General features: G+C 44.5%; 1 protein-coding gene across 1 annotated transcript; it reads right to left on the bottom strand.

Moving 5' to 3' along the window:
- On the bottom strand, positions 1 to 8,961 carry DDX47 (DEAD-box helicase 47). The gene is made up of 12 exons (XM_072867431.1): positions 8,829 to 8,961; positions 8,003 to 8,096; positions 6,350 to 6,538; positions 5,600 to 5,671; positions 4,931 to 5,049; positions 4,339 to 4,410; positions 4,098 to 4,214; positions 3,797 to 3,943; positions 3,354 to 3,491; positions 1,896 to 1,966; positions 1,226 to 1,355; positions 1 to 1,132 (listed from the first exon to the last, which is right to left on the bottom strand). Exons 1-12 carry the CDS (start codon positions 8,922 to 8,924, stop codon positions 1,010 to 1,012), a joined length of 1,368 nt encoding a protein of 455 aa, XP_072723532.1. The 5' UTR covers positions 8,925 to 8,961; the 3' UTR covers positions 1 to 1,009.
- Positions 8,962 to 13,271: the final 4,310 nt, after the last annotated feature.

Raw genomic sequence — 13,271 nt, 5'->3', positions numbered from 1 at the left:
TCCAGTGTGAAAATCTTTATTGTCAATGGGAATTAGCGCTAACCTTTTGGTTTGATACGGAGATAAGTACATTTATCCCATTCTTGCAAGAGTCTACTTATGTGGCACTGAACTCTGCCTAAGACAGAGAAATAAATAGGGAAACACAGAAAGAGCCTCTATAATACCCGTTTTTCTTCATCACCCAGCTGATGAGCTGCTTTCCTATGTAAAGACCACCCTCTTGTGTTGGTTTGTAAGTACTACAAGAATCAACCACAAAAAACCCCACCCCAAAACCCAGACCTCTCCTTGACCTTGCCAATCATTACAGATTCTGGATCGAATTCCAGGCAGTGAATAGCCTAATCCTGCTGAAACAGGTTCTCTCTGTGCTGGGCCACTCTTCGGCTGACACATCTAAGGTAGTGATGTCACATGTGAATCGCTATGGTTGACCTACTAAGAAAACCTTCTGGCAGAGCCGATATTCAAAATGGGCAGAACAGGTCAGTGCTAAGACAAGGAAAACCAAGTAGCTTTAAAATTAAGCAAAATATATTTGGAGTTCTCTATGTCACATGTCCCTTCACTAAGGCAAGGACATCGCAGCTGTGCTGTGGAAACGCAGTTGCTTCTTTCAACTTTTTCCTCTCTTTCTTCTGACAGGCCTATCTGACCCCAGATGCACTCAGTGAGTTTGGGCAGCGAGACAGGCTGCAGCAGTGGGAAAGCTGCACACACACTGCATCTCTTTGTGAATGAGCATGACCAGACCACAGCTGCTTTCAGGTCCAGAGGTGATGGTCTGGTGTCTCTGAAAGGAAGCCTGGTCTCATGGTACCACAATGGATGACGCTCAGTCTGTAACTGGTGAAGCAGGAGAGAGGAAGTTGTCTTCTAGGTGGACCACACAATTTCATAGTAAGTAGTTCTGAAAAAAATCCACTGGAGAAGGCTTGGTAGACCGTTTTTGCCGAGCTCATGTAGCCATAAAAAGAAAAATAAAAAAGTCTGTCCAAATACTGAGCTAGAAGGCTTTCCTTTTCTTCTTTTTCCCACCTGCCACCTTATTCCTGACACCAAGAGCTTCTTCTGTGTCATCATCATTATCGTTCCGAGATCGCTTCTTCTCTCCCTGCTCCCGCAGCTCCTGCAATGCAATCAAGAGATTGGCCAAGAGTCCTGGCACATGAGGAAATTCAGACTACAACAGCAAGTAGATGGACAAAAAGCCACCACCCACCATTCGAGCAAATCTCTGGGCCTCAGCCACACGCTCTGTCAGCATCATAACTTCTTCCTCTTGCATGGGGAATGCTGGCAGCTTCTTGCCAATCAGGTGTTCAATGCGCTGGAACAGCTCTACATCGTACCTGAGAAAAGACAAGACACCAGCTTGAATCAGCCCTCCTCAGAGTGCTTCAGCTGTCACCACCCATAGACATCACTCCTTATCTCCAGCCCACAGATATTGTTAGTTTGTGCTGATGGTCTCACAGGCAACTCTTAATTGCATTCGAATGATGCCATCGTTTGGGATGGCTTCAGTGATTTATTCAGCTCATCTCTGTTCAGAAGTATTTGGCAAAGACTTTTTTTAGACAAATACTTCAGTGCTTATCAAAAACCCCACACTTACTTAACCTGCATTATATATTATAAAAACGTATGTATACTGTACAATCAAGTTATGAACAGTTAGTTCTGCTCATAACATGCCTGCTTCTAGAATTTATCCTAGACCTTCCTCCCTCCCCACCCTGGGCTTTGAATTATCTCCCCTTTAACTAAATAAATCTAACTGGCAACTCAAAATGAAAAGTAGTATTTTCTTCCCACCTAGGATGAGGTCAGATGTTTTCTGCTCCGAAACACAGCTGGGAAAAACAAGTCTGCCACATTTTAATACTTACTGTGTGACAAAGGTGATAGATTTGCCAGATCTCCCAGCTCGAGCTGTTCTCCCAACACGATGAATGTAATCCTGAAAACAATTTTCTTGATAAGCAATAAGATATGTGCACCAAACACAAAACAGAAGTTATGAGAAACCATCCCATGTAATTGTTGTTTAGGAAAGAACAAGAAAGTGGGAAGAAAACACAGCCAGGATCAAATACTTGGGATCATGCGCAGGATTAAGATTTGAGAAGATGCTGACTTGCGGAGGCACATCTTTGGTTTCAACATTTGATTTATTCTCTTTCTAAAGGAAAAGACCACCTCCAATTATTCAAGACTGCAGGACAAAAGTTGTGAGACATGACTTTGTTAATGAACTATCACTTCCTTGAAAAGCTAATATCTGAATTGAGCCAATGCCTGCATTTTCAGTCTATGTACAGACAAACTCTCTGGCAAGTAGATTTAAATTTGGCAAGCACAGTGAAAGGGAGGATGAATGAGAACAATTTGGAAGCGTCTGATCTATTGAGTGGTTTCTGTTTATATGGTTCTAGGCTGTTTTCCAGGTTTTATACTGCATTATGGAAATTAAAATACTCCCTTCTCCATGCAGGATCTGTGGAGAAAGGAAGCATCATGAGAAAGGATGTGTTCTGTGACATGGTTAGACAAGAGGGAGGGGCACAAAAACTGTATGATGTCATTCAAGCTGCTGCCCACACCATTTTTTTTTTAACTTTTGTCCTTTTACAATGTCAAAAGTAGCGTCTTCAAAAGAACCACCATACTTTCTTCTTTTTGCAATGTGTAGTATCTTTGATCATTATAAGGCACAACAGCAATTCCTGAAATGCATATTAATGGTATGCTTTCTGAAACTAGGCTGGGAAACAGTGTCACACCCCTAAGATAATACTATACTTTCTGTAAGGTAGAAAGTTAGTAACTCACTTTTTTTTTTTCAGTCTGCTGTACTTTTGTGATATGAAGGTGAAATATATTAAAGACATCTTTCTTGATCAAATACTCATTGATGGGAGAATTTTTACTTATCTTTTTTTAAACACAGTTTAAAATGTGAAGGCAGACCTGGATCACGGGAACAGTGATGACTGCCTGAAACAAGTAATATGTCAAGACTATTTTCAAAGTCTAGAAGCCCTTTAATGTAATATGGCAAAACACATACTCTGAGCAGAAATACAAGAGCAAAAATACAAAGACACAGAACTTCCCTCACTTCGCCTCTTCACTTATGGGATCAGTTCTACAATCCAGATGAGGCCACCCAACCAAACTGAGATACCAACTCAATTGCAGAGACTGAACTACATCTTTTAATCTACAGAAGTGTGAACTAGACTTCCAGTCAGCAGAACAGCGAGAAGGTGTCTTTGTTCCTTTGTCTAGATTCACTATGCCTCCCGGTGACCAGAAGCTCTCAGCTGGCACACAGACTATCTTACCTTAGAGTGTGTAGGAATATCAAAGTTTATCACCACATCTACATGTGGGATGTCCAGACCTCTGCTTGCAACATCAGTAGCCAGCAGAATAGAACGTGCCTTTGCCTTGAACTTGTTTAGAGAGCCCAAGCGTTTATTCTGGAAGAGAGGAGGACAAAAAGGGAATGAGAGAATAATGCTCATTCTGGTTAATATGCTCTTGTTGAAATACTGGTACAGAGGAATTGGGGGAGAAACTACTCAAAAATCTCACTTCTCTAATTTCTTTTTGAATTATTACAGAATCAATGGCAGCATTCACATTAATTAAATTTCTAGGGATCAGTCCAGTCCACTGTCTGCAAAATACTCCTTCTGCAAGGTAGCTGTGACTCAGTATGGTGCAGCCCATGTCCCAAGTGACAGGTGTCCTATATACTCCATTCTGTGGGGTATGCCCATACCTGACTCATCTGCCCATGGAGAGGGATGGCAGTGAACCCCAGGTTGCGGAGCAGTAGAGCTGTCCTCTGAGTATTGTTACACGTACTACAGAATATCATGAAAGAGTTTCCAGCTAGTTCATTCAAAATATAAACCAGGTAGCTGTCCTGTAAAGAAACAGAGAAAGGAGAAAAAAAAAACCCCACATATGCCACATTAAAGAGTAAGTATAAGCCAGACAAGATGACAAGATATCAGGCAGATGTGGGAACAGCAAGACACGACACAATCAGAAGAGGGAAGAAACAGAAGTGGCATTACCTTGAATTTGGAGGGGATGAAAATGTAGTACTGCTGTAGTTTTTCAACAGTCTGATATTTGGAAGAAACAGCACATTTAACAGGATTCTTCAGAGCAGCACGCTGGAGTTTTTGAACCTGGGAAGATCAATGTAAGTTAGTACTAGATGGACAGAGATCTTGTCAAAAACCTGTATCATACAGTCTAGTCAACAGTATAGCCTCATGGAAGGAGAACTAAAACAGAGTACTCTGCTCTCACCTTCTTGGTCATGGTAGCAGAAAACAGGAATGTCTTCCTGTCTCGAGGAATCACTTTTAATATCTTATCCACCTGTAAAAATAGAAAGGAAATGGAAATGCTGAATACAACAGCAATCAAGACATAAGCCTCCTCCAACTATAATGATCATCCAAACGAAGAGTAATGCATGTGTGCAACTTAGACTCACAGTAGGAACAAATTTCCCCTCTTCTAAAGGGAAGGTGTAGGCCGATAGCTTGTTGACAGTTAGGCAGTGTGAACTCCAGAAGTCCAATAGCAGTGCAAGTATCAGGCAATATTCCTGCAGGAATGTGCGTGTGATCATGTTCTACAGTAACTGCGTCAATGCCAGGCACTCCAGAGAAACCAGTAGTTTTCAGAGACAAAATGCCTCCTACTGTCTTGCTAGTGCTCTGCAGAACTCTGCTAAGTTCTACTCCCACCATAGACTTTTGTGCAATTATTAGATCTTAGTCACAATTTGCTATTAATTTCTACGGAACAGCTCAGTGTTTACTATGTGACTGTATGAAGCAATTTTAAAGGGACTCATCTGGTGTTCCAAACTCTTATTTTAGCAGATTCCTACCTCTGTCTCAAAATCCATGTTAAGGATCCGGTCAGCCTCATCCATCACTAGGAACTTCAGAGCTCGTAAGTTGAAGCCCTTTGTGTTCTCCAGATGATCAACTAGACGGCCAGGGGTTGCTACCAACAAAATCACAAGAGCAAGTTTAGAATGAAAGCTAAGGAAGAGATCTAAAGAGACAAGAGAGTCATCCGTTACAGAAATGGGATTCTTTGCCTAAGAGAAGTAAAGGCAGACTGCTTTGTGGGAAGGACTCTTTCATAGGATATCTTCAAAGTGTTTTTAAATAAGACTAATGGAGTCAGACTCTCTGAAGAATGCCCTCCTTCCCTCCCTCCCCCTAAAAAAAAAAAAAGGCAAAACAAAACAGACCGCAGACAAGCTGTACTGAGAAGGATGAGACCTGCATTTTGAATACTTGAGGAGAATGGAAAACCAAGCCAAAGGCAGTCTAGCAGGAATGCCCTGGAATGAGCTTGTAGCAGCAAGGCTACTGGTGTATACTTTAGAAACATTAACAAGCCAGTACTCAGATCTCAGGGCAAAAAACAAATGAAGGACATACTCTCACTTCTCCTTCAAATGCACAAAACCTTTTGACACTCTTTCTTTGGACAACTGCAGTTTGATAATATTCATACCCTGTACCCCCCAAGCACGTTAACTTACCAATTATAACATGCGGTTTCTTGGCTAAGGCCAGAGACTGAGACATTGTGTCAATTCCACCTACAATAACCGCTGCAGGACAAATAGAATACAGTGAATCTCAGTGTAGCACCAGCCAGCGCCTGGCACCATAGTGTTTCCTCCTATTCCCTGCCACCCACAACAACTCTGTACAAATGAAAGGCTACTTATCTTTATGAGAATTCACTTTATTTTAGCACACCTGACCTTCCCAGGCCTCTTAAGCCATACAATTAAGTCCTTACTGGCCCCAAGTATTTTATTTTCACAGTTGAAGAGCTACAGGCAGGATCTATTCCTTGCAGCTTAACTCAGCTGCAAAAATCTAGGAATTCTAAAAATACCCACAAAGCTTTTATGTTTGTAGAGAATATCTAAAGAACCAATACAGACAGTCTGAAGTAAAGATTAAACTACATCACGCTATAGAGTGGAGCTCTATGCAATTTCACTGGACACAAACTTAGTATTGAGAAGATTCTCTTCTACTTCCATTGTTAACTGTTTGGACATAAAATGCAGAAGAGCTGCAGACTACTCCACGAGGAAAGACCAATACAGTCTTTCTTTCCCAAACCTGATACCAGATCTCTGTCTTCCAGCATCACAAGCTTTTCTCACCTTTTGTTCAACCCTCCATACAAATACTCTCTACTTTTTCCTTTGCAGTCTAGAGCTGACAAAATTCAGTCTTCAGGAAAACTGCTCCAATATCACAAAGCTACTTACTAGTGTGGACACCAATGGAGGATCCAAGAGCTTCAAACTGCTCTGATATTTGGAAGGCCAGCTCCCTTGTTGGTGTGAGGACAAGAGCAAATAATCGCTGAGGTGTTTCCAGCAGTGCTTGAAGAATTGGCAAAGCAAAGGCTCCTGTTTTTCCAGAGCCAGTTTCTGCCAGTCCAATGATATCTCTGCCTACGAGGAGCAGCAAGGAGGGTAAAAACTGTTACTAATCTAGACCAGAGAAAGAAGCCTTTAAAGCACTGTGCAATAAAGCACAAAAATTCCCTAAGGATAGGAAAAAAAAAAGAGACACACAAAGGGTAAAGAACAACAAAGGGCCAAAACAAAGAATTTCAGAACATCTCTGCAGCATTTTTAGAGTGCGACTTCATTTGTACAATAACTACAGTCTTGATCCTTTCCATTCTCTAGTTAAACTTCTGCCAATATACAGGTTTTCATACAAACTTCAGGTTCAAAAAAAGCTTTATTTTATTATTTCTCAAATCTGTCTGTCAATTTATGGCCTATTGCTTCTATCTGGGTGAGTATTCTAAACCAACTGTTGTCTGTTTACTGGCTTACATGCAAATAGACTCCAGTGTTTGAGACTTAGGTCACACCAACTACAAGACAACAGCACTACCAAACTCACATTTCACGAGCTACAATAAATTTTGTGCCTTTGATTAAGAGAGTAATCTAAGCCAGTTTGCAACAGGAAGGATTAGGACAGCAAGTCCTTTGCCCAAAACCAGTGCAGGCAACAGGGTAGAATTCATCAGTAGAATCCATTCTGACCTCCTAAACTCCTACAGCTGAGAAGAACATGCTGCCAACAGGCCTTAAAGTGGAGACAACTTCTCAGGAATGCAACCTTACTTTTGTGTTTTTCAAGAGAATCTTATATGTGGAGTAAACAAGTCTGACGACAGTTAAGTACTAGAACAGAGTAGATACTGAAAGTTTATTCCCATTCTGTCACTACCTTGTTCTGTTCCTGCTTCACAGTGTTTTGGTTTTTTTTTTTTTTTTTTTTAAAACCCAACCAAATATTCTAGAGGCAGAAATGCTTGCTGAATTCAGTAATTTATTTTCCTGTAATTCCAGGATGTTTACAGAAAATCACTGTGGTTTGGTTATTACTCACTCCAGAAATCTAATTTCAAAGAATTGCCTGCTCACAGAAAAGCAGATTATACAAGCTATGTAATCAGTCAAGGCATCTCCAATTTCAGACACACACTGTAGGTCTCTACCAGAAGAGGCACAGTCCTAAATCTATCAGAAGTGTCCTGTGTATCCTTGAGTATTTCAGAAAGAAAATGGTTGATACGGACTAGCAGCTCAAATGATTGGCAATAATTCTATTTAACATGGAGTGTCAGAACTATGCAACAGTAGTGAATATTCAAGAACCCATGTTTGTACCCATTTGAAAATTTGCAATTGCAGGCAGTGTTATAGGAGAAATTAGTATTCCAAGCTCCACCTGGGAAGGACACAAGAATGAACACAGAGACTACTTCTAGACAGAGATCTTCAATGATGAAAAAGTGAGAACACTCTCATCCCTGCCACTTACTCAGCAAAATTCATTCACATAGAGCTCCAGGGGCATCCCCAGATTTGGGATCAGAGAAGCACACTACTCACCTTGGAGAGCCACTGGAATAGCCTCAACTTGGATCTTTGTTGGCATCTTCCATCCTAACTGGTCACAAGCTTCACAGAGGACATCTGTCACTCCCTTAACATTAGTGAAAAGAGAAAAGGGAAACAGACATCACCAAGGAGACCTAAATTAAATCACAGAGTTAAGTTAAATGCATGCTGCAACAGAGCCAAGCTTGTCTCTAGCAGAGACAAACCCCATCAGGCCCCCAACACAACTACATGAAAGGGCAGGCGGGGATCAAACTTCATAGATTTGTTCAAAACTTAGAGGTGACTGCCATCAGTAAGAAACTAGTCTTTTTTTTCCCTAGTTTACACAAGCAACTTTCCACACACACCCAGCTGTCTCTCCTCCCCTCTGGGGGTATCCCATAAGCACAGAAAAAGGAAAACGCCTGGGCAAGTTAACACAACCGAAAACACAGGCAGCCGGCTGAGGAGCACAGACCGGGGCAGCAACGCCAACCTCACCGGAGCCGAGGCCCGAACTCCCCAGACCTCCGGCCCGGGCACAGCACCACGCCCGCGGACCGACGCACCGACGGCGGCGCACGTGTCTGCCCCCCACGCACCGGAGGCTCCGCCGGGCCTGGGGCCGCCTGCAGCCCGCGGAGGGCAGCAGCCCGGGGCCGCGCCACGACGAGGCAAGCACGGCGGGGCGGCGTGGGGCACGGCCTAGCACACGGGGCTGTGCCAGGAGCTCCCCCCTTCCCCCCTGCCTGATACGCGGGGTGGGGGCAGGAGGGTGCTCCTCGGGACGGGGGAGGGAGCAGCGGGGGCAGAAGCGGCTCCAGCCCAGCCTCACCAGGTCCTTGAAACTCCGTGGCTCTTCCACCGCCACCTCCGGCTCCACCACTGCCTCCGGCTCCGCCGTCTGCCCTTCCTCCTCTCCTGCCGCCATTTTGGACCGTCCCCGTCTAACGGGGCGTAGAGCACTCTGGGAGTTGTAGTCCCCTTGGAGGTATCATGGGATTTGTAGTTCCGAGGAAAGAGCCAATCGGAGCGGGCGGGGCGGGGCTCGAGGGGCCACGCCCGTCGGCCGTTACCCGTTGGCCGTTACCCGTCGGGGCCGCTCTCGCCACTGCTGAGGGCGGCTGGAGGCCGGCTGGCACTCCGGGAGGACGGGCAGCGCCGTGCCGTCAGAGCACTGCGAAAAACAAGTAGTGCTGCCGTGAGGTATAGGCGGTCTCATTTTCCTGAGGTCAGAAGGTGTCTTCTGCATCCGGAGTTCTTCAGAGTGCAGACCTCTGGGAAGTGGGTCTAATGCTCGGGGCACGAAATGCTGTCATTTTCTCCTCTCCTGATGTAAAGGAGCCGACGTCGGCCGAGTTGCCATGTCTGCACAAACATCCTGGCTCTGCACAACGTTATTAAGCAGCACACTTGAGGAGGCCTGTCTTCTAAATGTGTTCAAGACTTGTTTTCTTTAAACTTAATTGGGCTTATGCTTCTGCAGGGGGGGTGGATTTGTGTGACGAGTGCTATGCTTTGCTAAATTAGAAACTGTGGGTGGATTTTCACTGAACTCCAGAGAGGTCTCCAGGGAAGGGGGAGTTACGGACCTATAGCCACCTGTATTGGGATAGGAGCACACCGAATTGGCTGTGTGAAAACCTGCCTGCGTGGCATTAACTGCAAATGGCTAAGCCTCTGGCCTGCAGCTCGGCATTAGCATCACTTAGGCAGTGTGCATGGTGGTGTTCTGCATTCATAAATTCTACAATTGTGAAAGAACAAGACAAAATGAGCTAGCCAGGCACAAAAATACAAGAATATATATAAACTTATGTATATAATACATATGAAGAGCAAATTAACTTCTTCAGAAGTGCTGGTATGAAACATTTTTAAGTACTAGTGGTGGGGAAAAAAGAAAAGTCAAGAACTTTCATTGTTCCACCTTGTTTTCCTGTTTATGGTAATTGCCAATGTGCAACTTTAAAGTGCCAGAAATACATAAAATAAACTGAACTGTGGCAACTCACTCAATGTTTCATATGAGAGAATAGGGGATGGGAATAGATGCAAACGCTCCCCCAGCTCTCTTGATTGCTGCTGTTGTGACTCAGGCAGAGACCCTGCAAGTGCACAGTGAGAGGTGAAAATGGTGATGGATTTAGTGCCGTTTGAGGGAGAGCGGCATCAAAGTGTCATGCCATGATGGTAGTTCCTGAGCTCATTGGTTTCCATCTGGTCTGGGTGTGGCCTCCTTGATCTGTAGTCCCAATGCTGACTGCAGCAGGGCAACCTTTCAGCTAGGTGAACATGCTTTGTTTTAGGGAAAAGGATGCTAACGTATCAAACAGCTCAGTCTTCAAAAGGACAGCGGAGCCGACTGCAAAACGGAACTTCTGACTGCGTTTTTCAGCAGACCTCCCTCTCTCTTGCTGGTTGGGAAGCCTGGCTGGGTGTGCTCACAGTGGAAATGCTGACGTACCTGAGCATCTCTCACTGGATTCCGAGCGTGCTATTTCCTCTGCTCCCAGAACAATGAGGAAAGTGAGAGGAAATCTGAACAAACTCTCTGCGTGACAGGGAAAGGAGAGGAAACCTGAAACAATTCACTGGGCAGCAGTGGAAATGAAACTGCTGCACCCCACTGTGCTCGGGAGCAATTATTTTTAAATAAATAAAAACCAAACCAAACCAAAACAACAAGAAACACCCAATGTAGATGCTAGTTATGACTATATGTTTCAAAAATTACAGCAGTCTGAGCCATGAGCTTGCTATATATCATTAGTGCTGAAGGTTAAGCCTGGCCAGTGCTTAGACATGAACCCTTGTAAGGGTCACTGGGATGCCTCAGGAAATAGAGTCAGGGATGTGACGGGAAGTCACTGCTTGTGATTCTTTGTTGAACTCATTGCCCATATAACATGATAGGTGCTGTTTTGGTGGGGAGCAGGGTGGAGCAATTCTTTTCTGGTGAAATTCCAGTTTGGCTAAATCCCTTTTCTCCGTATATGTCTTTGAATAAAAGTTCCCTCCCGTCCTAAACTGCTGTCGGGAAGGACTCGCTTCTAAATGGTGATTCTCTTTTTTGTGCTTTTCTGCACAGGACACTGCAGATTATACTGGATTTAGAAATTTTCACTCCAGGGCTTTTAGACTTGGCTTTTGACCAAATACGTTCCTAGCCCTACTGCTTGTTACAAGCTTAGTCTTCCTTAGGGGGCACAGGGTAGGAGCATCCACAGCAGATGAATTTTAGTGCAGGTATAATGCCAACTATTTCACAAGGGATGCATAATAAGCCAAGATGGACAGTGTGTATAGTAGGTCACAGTTAATGGTGAATGGTCCTGTCTACCCACTGGGATGCCCAGAGAGAGGCTATTGGGATATCCTGACTCCCTGACTATACTCGGGCTCCTTTGTCATAGACACCTTTTATTATACTTTCAAAACATACTATGGGACTTTGTGTTAAAATGTTGTTTGCATTCCTGGCTCACCATTGAATCATTCCTCCTTGCAGCAATTTCAATAAAAGGGGAGTAAAAATGGCATCAGGAGGCCAGGCTTCATAACTGCCAGCCCTGGCTAATCATCAGCCCCCTGGCCAGCCCCTGCCACTCTAGCTACCAAAGGAAGGGTTCAACCAACACGTATACTTATTTGAAGGGTAAGTAACATAACTACTAGTAAAAAAGCTGCTTACCAAAGACACTTCCCCCAAATGTTGCTTGTGACTCTAAGGGAGTCACAATATTGGCACTAAGCCAATACTGGATTAGGTGCACCCCTGTCCCAGCCTGGGTCACTTGCTTCATGTGCTTTCTTGGTATCAGCTCTGGTGCTCATCTGACCCAGCACTGAGCTGTTTCAGAGAGCAAAAGGAATAGGAAATTAATCTTACCCCCAAATACAGTAGATTTCTGCCAACACAGCTCCCAAAGCTGGCTCCTCAGGGTATCCCATGAGATCCAGCTCCGACTGCATGGGAGGAGACAGGAAGGCATGCCTGGAGCTGGGTGAGGAGGATCCGACCACCTCCTGCCCTCCCTGCTAGCTGCTAGATCAAGCGTAGCTGAGGTGTGAGGGCGCAGACTTAGATTCACAGGACCACCTGGCTTAGAAGGTGTCCAAGAGCACTGGATGGGTTTTGGAGCAAAGTCACACAGCTCCTCTGTCTTGTGTAGGATTACAGATCTTCCAGCCTGGGGGCCCCACTCTCTGCCTGAGCCTCCCTTTGCATTCCTAGCTAACAAACCTGGGGAGGGAGGTGGCTGAGACCTGGCCAGAAGAGGGTGGTACCTTGGGCTCAATCACACTCACACAGCAGCACTGTGCAACAACCCAAATCCTGACCTTGAGTGAAGGCTTAATCTAGGGAAACACAGAACAGAAGCGGGATTTTTTTTGCCTGTGTGGCTGAGAATGGAAGCAAAAGTTTCTGATTTGTCCCAGATGCTGAAACAGTGGCTGTGACTGCAGTGCAGGACTGTGCTGAACAGAGCAAACCAGCCCTCGTGAAGCTCCAAGCTATCAAATTCAGATCCTTCTGCAAATCAGATTAGTCTATTCAGAGCTGTTGTTTCTTCTATGTTGTTCTCTGTGTGTGGACATGTGCACAAAGCTGCATTACTAGAAAACTGAGGAGGAGGTAGGAGAACTGTATGAGTTACATAATTTTCTCTGTGATGATAAAACCAGCCATCTCAGGAGTATGGTGAAGTTGTAACTGATCTGGTAGAGTTAGCTGGTGATATGCTGGATTACTAAGAAAAATTAGCATCGTGTCTGCCTTTGCACAGTGTGCAGTTCACACACAGTTATGTGCTCACACATATGCACCTGAGCATTTGCATGTCAGAGATCAGCATCCGCAGTGTACATGGGCTAATTTGCACACCAGGGTATGCACTCACATGGACGTAAATGCACACACTCATACACAAATGCCAGCTGTGTGGCACGGCGCTGATGACCTCACTTTTCATTCTCCCCTTTTGAACACATCCAGCTGCTCCTATCGATTCCTTGGCTCCAGTGCCTGGAGCATGAAATTGAGCAGGGTGAGCAAGGGGGCAGGAATGTGATCATACACAGGTGTGCAGAGAGACACTGACACAAAAGTGCTTCATATTCATTTAATCGAATGAGCAGAGTACTTGTTCATTTCTGGAAAACAAGCATGGGCATTACAGGCATCTGAGTCACGCTCTGAGGGACCAAAGCTTTCGTTCTTCTTATGAGTAAAAACAAATGTTGATGTCATGAGAGGAAGAGACAAAAAGGATGC

This window comes from Ciconia boyciana, chromosome 1 (genome assembly GCF_034638445.1).
Source record: "Ciconia boyciana chromosome 1, ASM3463844v1, whole genome shotgun sequence".
Lineage (NCBI taxonomy): Eukaryota > Metazoa > Chordata > Aves > Ciconiiformes > Ciconiidae > Ciconia > Ciconia boyciana.
Note: the sequence above shows the minus strand (reverse complement) of the source record. Positions and strands in the feature narration are given on the sequence as shown.